Here is a 12804-nt window from a genome sequence, read left to right on the forward strand (position 1 = left end):
ATGTCAGAAAGCTTATGGTACATCTCAGTGTTGTTGAAAATCTTATTTGCTTATTTCATTTAATGGCAAGGCTACAAATTAAACTCCTGGGTCAGAAGGAAGTTTGGAAAGGACGAGGTACTGTGCACTGCAGGAGATGTATGCAAAACAGCACTGCCTGAGCTGTTTTCCAGTGTATTTCACAGCAGATAATCTTCTGTAATCTTCTGTATTGTGAGCCAGACACAAGAGATTGCTAAAGAACGATGTCTTTTTTTTTTTTTTCCACATTTAAGTCACAATATGAAATCATAAGTAAATTCTGTAAAAATCGTAAAAATGAATGGGATAATTTCCTTCTTGATTTGCTTTTTATTTCCAGAAATCTGCATGAAAGCAGTTCTACATTATTGTGATTTCACACAGTCATGAAAAAATAATAATATTGTGTCTCCAGAATACCAAATCACAACTAGAATATCCCAGATGTAGTGACAGTCACTGCTGCCCTGACTTTTCACGAGGAACTGCTTGCAGCCTCACTTCAACCCAGCAGCTGGGAGTGGAGGGCAGACTGACAGCTGAGAAGGAATTCCCTTTGAGCTGACAGCAAGCTGACAAGGGCAACTCATAATGACTGTTTTTCTGTTTCGAACCTGCTTGAACAACTACAGTCTCTCAGCTCAACGTGGAAGATTATGTCACTGAGGTTGCATTCCCTCTGAGAGGACTGAGAAAGAGGGAATGTTAAGACAGGAAAATATTGATATCCCATAGGCTAAAAGATGGAGTACAGAGTATGCAGAATGGTAAATAAATGGAGAAGGAATGCAGCACCCAACAAAGGAAGGGGAGACAAATCAATATTGATAACAATAAGAACAACAAGAAGAACAATAATAAAAGAAAAAAAAACTCCCTTGAAACACGTCATAATTCTGGGCTGGTATTAATCAATTATGTTTCGCTTATACTAGTGAAACTATACTTGGTTATACCACCGATTGACAGTCTGACACCAATTACTGGTCTGACTGACCATGGGCATGAAAAAGCAAAGCTTAATGATCAGTGAGGAAAAATATGCAGGTGTTTGGCTGGAATCTACATTCCAGAAGCTGAATCTGTAGGTCTGAGTTTAAATCTCATTCTCTGAATTCCTACTAGCTTTTTTCCATAGATCTAGGTAAACACTACAGTTGTCAGTACTGTGAGCATCAAAGAGAGACAGGACCTATCCACCTCTGAGCTACATTATGTGGACAAAATGAGCAGCGAATCAAAAAACCTGACTTTTCCTCATCATAAAATAATGACTGCAATGGACATCAACTGCTACACTGCAAGGAGTTTCACGGAGAGGCCTCCTGTGGTAACTCACCTCCCTGGTGTGTAAGACACTGTGGGAGACCCTTTGTAAACTTTTCTGCATGTAGTACTTGTCCACCTGCTGGCAGATTAATTGTTTTTGGTCTCTAATCTGAGTTGAACCTGACATAGACAAATTTTATTTTAAGAAAAAAAAAAAAAAAAAAAAAAAAAAGAAGAAGAAAAGAATTTGCAGAATGCTTGAAATCTCCCTGAGAAAATGTTCAGGCTCAGCAAAGCACCTGAGATGGTGGTAGGTTAGCAGTCAGGCCTGAGAGCCAAGTCTCCACAGTCTCTGCTGGCCTTTGGTGTTTTATGTAAATCTGGGCTCCCACCACAGCCACCTAATCTCCACCTTAGTTCACTCATCTGTTGTATGGCTATAATATTTTTCCAGCTCTGAGTGCTGCTGTGAAACTTGGTAAAGTCATTTCAAGCTGCATCAGAGAACAAAAAGGCAGGTACAAGCCACACTCAAGGGCAAAATTTCCACATAGGGCCCAGCTTGGTCAAACTTCTGGAAACACTGTGAATTTGTTTGAACAAAACAAGGAAACCAAACAGGTGTAGGAAAACCTTCTTTACATACCTTCTTAAGTCTGTGAGAAAGCTTTGGATGAGTTGGTTTCTAAAAGGTTTTGAATGACTCATCCAGTGTGAGCAAGAGGAAGAAGGAAACTGTCTGCTACTTGTTGTGTCACTGTTGTGCAACACCATCTTCCCAAGCTCACAGACGAATCTTTAGCCACCACATTTGTGGGAGGCAAGCTTGCTCTTCTGACCACACTATCTCTCTCTGCTAGAATCTGTCGCTCATTATATGATTTTGTCTCTTGTGTTACTGGAGGCTACTGTTGTCAGCAAGGGTAGGTTTTCCAAAAAGACATCCATAGTGTAACACCACAGAAAGAAGTATTGTCGGGATTAGTTCACATCTTTAAGACTATATTACAACCTTATGCTCTGAAAGCACTTACTGTTCCAGACTTTGAAAACAAGTGTTGCATCAGAGAAGAAAAGATAATAAGAAACATTGATCAATCTCAAGCCACATCAGATGCAGCACACTAATCATTTAAATAAGCCACAGTAAAATCTGAAGTGCCTTTTCATGGCAGTCACTTAGATCTCTTCACACAAAAACATATCCTATCTTGATAGTAAGGAGATGAAAAAAATCCTATTGCTGCCTGTAGCTATTTAATGTACTCAAGTCTGACCCAGACATTTAAATATTTTCATAACACCACGAGCAATAAAAAGAAAAAAAAAAGAACAATCTTTTGGTTGTGTAATCTGTGTGTACTTTGACCAAAGGCTTTCGTACTGCAAGCAGTAGGTGGCATGCTTAAAAAATAAATATTAATCTCAGGAAAATGTTCTCATGCTGGTTTATGGCTGTTTTTAAAACTCAAATGGAAAACGATCTACCAAATGGTAAACTAGGAAAATATTGTATTGTATTGGGTTCTTTACAAATAAGTGAACTGGCTAAAGTACTGACTGTGAAATGCTAGGGTGAATCAAAAACATCAAGAGTGAATCCTGGACTACCACAGAAAAGGGATAACTGAAGCAGAACTCTGAATATGTTATTACTCATCCCATAGAAAAAAAGTATTATCAGTATTACCCTTGTCAAATATGTAAATAAGTGATTATATTATATCAAAGTAAATTATCCCACTGGTTTCTGTTTGTAAAGACAAGGTACACAGCACTCTGCTCTTGTAGCACTGCCATCTACTTTAAGGACTTGCTCTTTCTTACTCTAAATCAACTCAGAGGACAGTGTAGAGACTGTTTTGGGTGGCAAGTTTTGTTAAGTGCTTTGGGAGTCTTCAGGTTGAAAAGCACAAGGAAAATAGGAGATCGTTATCATTTGAAAAGCGTGTGGAATGCTGTGAGAACAATATCTGTCTGTGAGATTTACTTTGTTAGCTCCATAAGAGAGAGAGAGAAAAGCAATGTATTAAGTCTCGGCATGGACCAGCCTCTGTAAGCTCAACACTTCTGTCTGGGGGCACAAAGGAAGCACTACATTTAGTTCATATTAATGTGAAAAAGTAATACAGAAAAAGTAATGCCTGTACCCTTCCAAGCCATGGCTACATGATGAAAACCACTGGCGTTCTTTCGGCTTTCTGTTCTGTTATTTCTCACTTGCATTCAGGAACTGATTTATTACTGAGGCTATAGAGGAGGAAGAGAGGAAAAGCTAAACATTTTGTGTGCTCTGCATCTGGTAAGACATAAAACACTCCAATTTCAAGCATGAGACAGGTCACTGACAGTGACAGACATGGCTGGCAACATCTCAGTTCAGCAGCAATAACTCATCATCCAAGCTGAGTGTAATTGTCACCAGGTGTCAAGTCCCATTGTCTCTGGCTGTGGGGCTCCAGGCTCCCAAGGAAATTATCACATGAAATTCTCCTATACAATGTGGTTTTTGCATTTTGCTGGGATGAACTGACACCAAAGCAAATCCCCTCTGCATTCCTTTTGACAGTTAATATCTCTATTGAATCCTCCTGAGTATCACAGAAAGCAGAGAATAAAGAAAACTCCTCTCAGTGGCTGGAACTTGACCACTTTTATTTAAGTGCTGAGAAACCCAGTAACTTTTATTGCACCAGTTTCTTTTGAGGAAGATCTTGGAAGCTATTAGTGTCTCAGTGAGTCAGTGTGCCCTACTCAGGAAGACTAATATCTACCCCGGCAACTCACTAGAAAGAAGACAATGATCCTTGTCTCCAGTGTACTGCAGAAGTTAAAAACAATGCATATAAAATATCAAGAGCTGCAGGTTACGTATTTTTCCAAAGTGGACCCTGTGCTGATACACAGCAGAGGCTTAACAAAATATAACTACAAGTTGAGGTATGTTAATATTTAAAATGAGTCACAGGTACATGTGCGAGGCCTCACTGGTCACTTAAGAATGGTCAGCAGCTCATTGAAATATACATTGAAATGGCTTGTATTTATCTCTTGCAGAATTACTGAGATGCTAAATGTCTATTTTCATTGACATTTAGTATTTTTTATGCATTTCCAGTATTAACTAACACTACGACATTAAGAATCCTGCATTGTCTGGAAACTTGTATGTTTTATGTTTTCCTCTAATCTTTAGTGGGATTTACTCCAATTACAAGAGTATAGAAGTTTATAGAACATTTTAAAACAATGGCACAACTATATAAAAAATACTGAAAATGTACATTTGAAAGATCTGTTTTAGCCTGCCAAGCTATTTCTATGGTTAGATATAGTGCTTTGGGAAGGAATAAAGCCAAGAGACAGCCAAACCTCTTCTACTAGAACAGAGTTCTTGTGGAGTTGTGTGACAATATCTATTAATGCTCTTGATATTTCTACTGCAGTGTACAAAAATTGTTTTTCTTTGTTCTGAAGGAAAGGAGGAATATGACCCTAAGGGGCCCAAAAGCTGAGAACTGTAGCTGCATTAATTACACAAAAAGAAAATACGGCTACATGTTAGGGAGGGGGGAATACAACAAGAAGAAAGTCCTGACCTAATTACTTAATTTAGTAGTTTCCAATGACTTTGCAAGTGAGAACAAAGAAATTTTTAGGCATGCCTTAAAACTCATTTAGCAATTACCTACCAAGAAAACTAAAATGCCCAGAACAAAATCTGATGAAATTTCTACTGTAATTCACTACTTAGACCTTCTTCTATCCTAACCATGCCTTATAATATTCTAAGCGTTCACAGTACATTAAATGATATAGACATATAATCAAATGGTGTGACATAAGAACGTGAGCCAACTGTTTTTGTTTTCTTATTTCTTTTCATTCAATGATAGAACCCTGCAGGCTGGAAGGGGCCTTTAGAAGTCATCCAGTCTCATACCCCACTTGAAACAGGTCCAATTAGAGTAGGTTGTTTGGAGCCATGTCCAGTTGGGTTTTGAATCCTTTGAATCTCTGAAGACAGATAATTCACAGCCTCTCTAGACCCATATTACAATGTTTGACCACCCTGATGCTGAAAACATTTTCTTTTATATCTAATTACAATGCCCCATGTTTCAGCTCGTGTCCATTGCCTCTCATCCTGACACTGGAGACCTTGAGAAGAGTCTGTCTTTTCCCATGAGTTATCTGTACCCTTCCACTAAATAATTGCAAATAGCAATAATGTTTCCCCTTAGCTTTCTCTGAATAAATCCAGTTCTCTCAGTGTATCACAGTCCATCTCAATCCATTTTATACAAATGTTTTCTTTGTACCAGAGAGCCCACAAATGGACATAGTACTTCAGATAGGAGCCAAATAGAGGGGAAGAATCCCTTTGAGCAACCTGCTGGCTGGATATGCTTTTGTGTTTTTATACTTTTACAGTGTAGTGTACATTTGTCCTCTTTTGACCCAAGGCCACCCTGCTGATAGCTGGGGAGGTTTTCCTAAGAATGAAGAGACTTCATTTTAATCCCACACAGTCTTCCTACAGAAGCCTGAAATTCTGATTTATTTATTTTTTTCTTTTCAGCACCAGCTTTCTAAATCTATTATAACAGGTTGGTTATTCCAGCCCCATGTGAGTTTGCTGGCAGACATAGTTATTCTACAAGGAGAAAACAACCAGGATACCAAAAACATGTGAACCATAAAAGAAATGCAAGCCACCTCTGTAATTATTTTCTGATGCTCAGAGATATATTTTTTCTCCTGGAGTTCTTTTACTTCTTTGTTCTACTTGAAACCATCTGTAGTAAAAAAGAGCCTTTGTGCATATCAGCCTATAATGCCCTGTTAAACCAGTAAGCCAGTGGGAGTTTCACATGTGAATGAATCCTAGGGTCTAGACAGACTGCCACTCTGCTTGTCCACTTCAATCAGGGGAACGTGATTCAGATCTGAATATTTTTTCAAAAATCAAATTTGATCAGTACAAGAATCACTCGACCTGCTCCCAGTAGAGTTCAGCAACATAGCATCAGATTCAAATTTAATGTAACTTAAATTTTTATTTGTTTACTTTTTGTTTTGTTTTGAAAGCTGTTATTTTTGCATTTGTAACATGCTGTTCACATTGTCTTTTTCTTCAGAAGTAGGTTACACAGCATATATTAAGTGATGTATTAAGTGATGGTAGTATACAAAACAATTCAAGGCCAGGTTTTGGTATTTTTACATGTTAGAGAGCATCACATTCTAATATGGAATCACATTGATGACAAAACATATTCAAGACAAGTATTATAATTTAGATCAAACACAAAATACAATAATGTTGATTTGTATCTCCAATAAAATTAATGTTGATACATTCTATCTCTTGCACATAATTAAGATCCATAGAAAAGAGAAAAATGAAAAGAAAGTAAACAAAAAAAAATTGTGGATTTCTGTAGACATTTTAGTAATTAGTAACTACATTTAAGCAAACATTTCTGGAAGCTATCAGTTGTACAGATTGGAGTAGACTGCAAATTAGAATGCAATGGAGGAAATTGTTAATTTTGTCTTACCTGTGCCAAGAAACAAGACATGGTATCTTCCATCTGCTGCATTCACTCGGTCCACAGCAATCTTTGTATACTTGTAGTCTGTTCCTATCCGGATGATTAATGGCCTCTTGTGTATTGGGTAAATGGGATTAAACATCAAAGGGTGATTCCTGATGAAGGTCACAACATCATCTGGAAACTCTTTGGTTGTTCGCATATTGGGTGTGAAGGCTCCTCCTGGACACTGCAAGAAACATGCACGATAACGCTTAAAAATGGCTACCATCTTTCAGAGGGGTTTTCTCTCTAAGTCATTTACAAATATTGACAAATAGTTTACAAAGTTCCTGAAAGAGTACTTCAGACTCTGACTGAAAGTAATTATGTTCCAGCAACAGGAATTAAATACTTTAATGATTTGAACTCCCATCAATTCAGATAAGGCAAACATAAGCATAAGCTTGCAGTATTAAAATCCAGGTTGATGGCAAAGATCCATATTTCTGGACCAATTATTTTCACATTCCTTATGCTGTGAACACCCTGCTGAAAAAAAAATCCAAGCGATTTGTATGGGAATATGCATCTAGTTTTTGTTGGTTTGTTTATAGAATTAGTAGTACAAAGGTAAAAAGTAAATTTTGATACCTCACTGTAATTTGACCAGTACCCTCTAGACATTATTTTGGTTATGTGATTGTGAAAGGGCCTGTGACTCATCTTCATTTGAAAAGGTGATACCATGGGTTTGAAGCAGGATATCTGATACCTGAGAAAGCTGATCATTCACAGGATCTTGTCTATCCTTTCCTCTATAACCAAGAAATAACAGAGGTCCACTGGTGTTCCAGATGCTCCTTTAAATGCAATGAATAACCACCCAAATAAGCAGCCCTGAGGCATTCTGGACTTTGTGAGGAAATAAAAGAAGTCTTAGAAATCTCAAGCGTTTACTGAGACTGAAGCTAAAATAAGACAGCGTGGGAAGAAGTGAGGGGCTATGTTAGTAACTAGTACTATGTGCTGGATGTACTGACACAACTTTCTTCAGCCACTGTTACCTCACTTTTCACTGCTGCTCCTGAGCTTTCATTTTCCCGCTTACAGATTTTTAAGCTGTAAAGCATTCCTTGGAGCACAGGAGCTATTCAGAAATGTTTCAATATAATATTTTCCAGTTGTAAAATGTTGATTTGTTCAATACAAAGTATTTTATGGAAACTTTTTTATTTTGATGAGTACAATTCTTAGGTCTAGTATGGAACTTCTGGTCAAAACCACAGACATTAAAATAATTAGTAGTTTAGGGAGAGATTCACCTCACCTAACTTCTGCTGTCTCAAAGTCAGGCATTTATTCTTAGTTAGCCATCTAGCTTTCCTCTGTAGTCAGTAATTCAGACTAGATGCCCTGTTTTTATATGGCTAAAATTGTATAAGATGAATCATACTTTGAGAGACCAGGAAACTCACCAGAGGTATATGACTCATGTGTCCAGCCTACCTGATGCAAGCAAGCACTAAAATCTGGGTCTTCACATCCCAGGGGATCCCTCTAACCACCAGAGAGGAGTGTCAGTTCTACCCTCAGTGCCAAAAATTACAGAATCACAGAATTGAAGGGGTTGGAAGGGACCTAGAAAGATCATCGGGTCCAACACCCCTGCCAAAGCAGGTTCCTTAGAGCACGCTGCCCAGGTACGCGTCCAGATAGGCCTTGAATATCTCCAGAGAAGGAGAAATTGCTCCATTTTGTTCACCTAAGTAACTATTCATTGGGTAATACCAGGAACCAAGTATAAAAGGGACTGAAGCTTAATCCCAAGTTTTAGAATGAGCTGCTGTCTCAATTAGGATTTAATTTTTAATTTTAAATATTTTATTTTATCAACATTTCTATTTTATTTATGTATTTATTATTTTTATTTATGTATTTATTATTTTCTATTATTTTAATTTTACAATTAATTTTATTATTTAATTAATTTTATAATTTTTATTTATTATTTAATTAATTTTATAATTTTATTTATTTACGTACAGTGGAATTTTCTCTGGTAGGGTTTGTTAAAAAGAAACCACTCTGCAATCATTTACCTTCAGCGGGAAGAAGTGGAACTCAGCTCAAATATGGGTCTCTTTTCCCATCTGGAGTTTTATCCAATTTATCCTTCTGAGCCCTTATTTAACCTCGGGATACTCGTTTGGTTCTCATTCCAAATGACACCACATGCTACCCCTCTAAGACAGCTTATTCTTATTAATCTTCTTTGCCCTTCTCCTTCTTTCTGTGTTACTTCCATCCACAGTCTTCCAGGAAATGTATTGTGCTATCTGCTATGATTAGCAGCAAATGGTGAAAACAGAACTGTCTTCATAAATCTGAGGGCCATTAGCACAATTATTCTTCTCAGTGATCTACCAGACCCCAGTTCATCTCCAAAGAATTTCTATTACACCTGCAGTTCAAATTAAACTTTCTTGTCCCATACAGCTCCATTAAAAGAAGACTTTCTCTGATACTTTCCATCCTTCTTCAGTTCTTGAATTGGAGATCATAAGACTCTTGTCTATGACTTCCTGAAAAAATGTCTACACTATAGTTCACCCCAGTATGACCCTAAAAACTTAGATTAAATAGTTGTTATGAGCAAGTCTTTAAAAACATCTTTAATCAATTCATTCTTTTGCTACTCCTTATATAAACCTATACCAAGCAAAAGGTGTTACTGAAGAACACTATAAACTCTCCTTTTCCTTGAGGGATTGAATCTGTATTCTTCACAAATCAAAGGACTCAGCTACACAATAATTACGTTCACAGTTGATCACTATGCAGTTAGGTTACAGAGAGAAACATAATTCTTTAATTTACAGTATATTCTTCAACTTTCTGTAGGTAAAAAAACTATTTCTGTAAACTGAAAAATGGAAACTGTCCTCAAACATGACTGAATTTAGTAGGAAGCTGCCAATTATGTAGTTTCTTTTTTCCATAAGTAGGTTTTGCTTGTGGAGAAATAAGAAACCATTGGTATTTGGTGAACAGCAGCCAAACTCTGCGGAATTGATTATGACCAAATGAATGTATTTCTTTATTTAATCCTACTGAAGCTATATTGAAGACTTTTCATTGTTTATTCAATGTACTGAAACACAAAAAATGTTCACTTCTGTCCAAAATTTTAGTATTAATATCTCTTTAAGCAACTATAAAGTAGGATTTTCTGAATTTTATATATATATAAATCATCCATGTCTAGTTCAGCATCCTACAAGTAGCATATAATTTATGTTCCAGAGGAAAGATGTTCAAGCCCCTTAATCTGCAAGCTTGGATATTCAAAGCTAATCCCTTGAATACAATTTCTGAACAGAAAACAAAAACGAACACAAAAACCTGATTTTTACAGATGTTTTGATATAATTTAAAAAAGAGTTTGTAGTATACATGTAAAAAATAAAATAAAATTAAAAATGGAGTGTTTTGGCAGTACAGGAAACAAAAACAGAGAAGTCCCATCTTAGAAAATACAACTCCAGGATACTGTGCTATGGCTGAATTGTGAGGAAACACAGAAAATTTAGTTATCTAAAGAAGAGCAGTGATCACCTTAAAAGCTCTTTCATCTTTATTTTTAGTGTGAGCTATGGTCTAAGAATTTATCTTTAAATTAAAAGCTCACCAGCATGTCTGAAAAAGGAAGAAAGTTATAAAAAGTTATAAAAGTTATAGAAAGTTATCTGCAGAAAGTTATATCTAAATATGATTTTTTTTTCCCTCTCCATTGTGCTGCTCAATTCCTTCAGGCCCACCTGGAACACCTCCTAAGTCTCCATGAGGTGAACCATGGCAGTGGTTGAGGAGTTGAGGAAATACAAATACAATATTTTGAAGCAGCAATAAATTCTAAAATGTGACTATTTGCAAAAGCATGTAACTTCCCATTTAAATGGACCATTAATTTTGTGTTTTTTTAAATTTAAGCTTAAAGCCTCAGTGAACTCATTAGATTAGAGCTGTATGAATTAATTGCAAAGAAATACTACTGTTAGCATTAGAAATTAGTGGAACATCACATACCAATTAGCTAATTTTAGAGATCTGTGGACATGAAATTCTAAATCTTACAACCACTAAAAACTGCAGTAAAATATGAAGAATTGTTGAAAGAGACAAAGTTATTCTATATATCTGAGCACTAGTGTATGAGATAGAAACAAATAGAAAGAATAAGATATGCAGCACAAAGAAGAAAATGAATGAAATGGCAATACGGTTAAATGTTCTTGTAGCTACTTGCAAAATTAAAACAAAACTTAATTTCTTGTGACAAATGGAAAAGCAAATAAAAAATTAATCTAAAAAAATAACTACAACTTTGAGAGTAGATTTATGATTCTGCGCATACTTATTAAATTCTGATACTTTATTAAAAATTCTTCATGAGAATCAGTGGAAGTCCACACTACCATACTTCTTTTAACAAATACGGATTTAGGGAAGATCCTGGAGAAACTTTATATATTCTTCATTAAATCTGAAAATTTCATAGCTCTGCTAAATCTAAATTAAAAAATAGAGAGATAAGTAAATAAAGGCAAAGCTGCATCAACAGGATTTTTTATACACCATTTGGTGTATAACAATTATTTTATATGAATATATTAGATTTATTGGATTATTACCACTAATCCACTAATTGGATTATTGAATTATTACCACTCATGGTGGTATTTACTGGATTATTACCACTCATGATGAAAGAAGGTATTGAAACATTTTCAAGGCATAGAAGAAGTGTTTTTGCAGAGGAAGACTACTGTGAACTGACTGGCATGAAAACTCATTTCTGTGTCTTTTTCCTAAGACTCAGTACCTGGCAGGGTATTAGATCTTGTCAAAGAACAAGTCCCAGAAGCCCTGTTCTCATCCTTCACCTTCCAAGAATCATGGTGGAGCTGCAGAACTTTAGAGTATTATGGAAAAGTCACACTGGCTGAAACCAAAATTTTGGATCCAGACTGCCAAACACACTCATAATGCTGTCTTTTTAGGGTTGCTTATGTAACTATCTTTTGCTAAAACCTACACACAAAATGAAAATGTACATGTAAAAAAATTAAGTGCCATCTAATGAAATATCTTACCACCTTTTTGAGCAGAAAGAGCAAGAAAGATAAATATTTTGCATGACTTAATTCCTTCTAGAAGATTTCCAGATACTACCTGATTCAAATGGTAAGCTGAGAAGTAAATAAAATTGTTCTGAACTGTAACTAAATGCCATAGTCAGATACAGTCCATTCTCCTGGAATAAATAAGATCTATTTATGTATTAAACAAAGACAAGTAATTGGCAAGCTTGCATAAACATATCTTGTACTTACAGTGCCAGGCCGCGGGTATGGTATTCTGCCCTGATATGGAATCAGCTGGTGGTTTGGTCCCTCCTTGTGTGCAAATGGCCCGTTGAACACAGTCTGGATGTCAGATAAATGATACACACACACAGCTGAGCCTTTAAATATTGAGCTAGAAGACAGAAGGAAAAAGTTAATATCTTAAGCTACCATCTTTTCTATATATTTTCCATGGTTTTGCATGTCCCAGTGATGAAAGATACCTCTACAATTTACTATAGTTTAATACTTATATAGTGTGTATTTACTGATATTTTAAATCAACTAATCTAGTTTCCCAAAATACACCATTACATGTTAAGCCGGAGAAACTTGTTGAACAGTGAACTGAAAAAAAGAGGGAAGGAGGTACAAACCCAGCAGTGGTATAGGAAAATTTCCAAATGTTGAGTATAAAAAAAATATATATAACCTGGTCCCAGTGAAATTGGTGGCAAAAATAATGCTGACTTAATTGAGACAAAAGTTTTATAAATGTTGTGCTGCCAAGCTCAGCACAGGTTTCCAGAACTCCCTACCAACATATAAACTACAAAACTTCCATGAGT

General features: G+C 36.1%; 1 protein-coding gene across 3 annotated transcripts in view; it reads right to left on the reverse strand.

Moving 5' to 3' along the window:
- SEMA3C (semaphorin 3C) overlaps nt 1-12804 on the reverse strand; it is a 123247-nt gene that overhangs the window by 17370 nt on the left and 93073 nt on the right. For all 3 annotated transcript variants that reach the window (XM_084305951.1, XM_084305952.1, XM_084305953.1), the window contains 2 exons: nt 12224-12368; nt 6855-7077 (listed from right to left, as the gene is read on the reverse strand). In XM_084305951.1, coding sequence (XP_084162077.1) covers nt 6855-7077; nt 12224-12368 — 368 coding nt within the window. The remainder of the gene's footprint in view (nt 1-6854; nt 7078-12223; nt 12369-12804) is intronic.

Source organism: Netta rufina (assembly GCF_964035555.1).
Source record: "Netta rufina genome assembly, chromosome: 1".
In the NCBI taxonomy this organism is placed as follows: domain Eukaryota; kingdom Metazoa; phylum Chordata; class Aves; order Anseriformes; family Anatidae; genus Netta; species Netta rufina.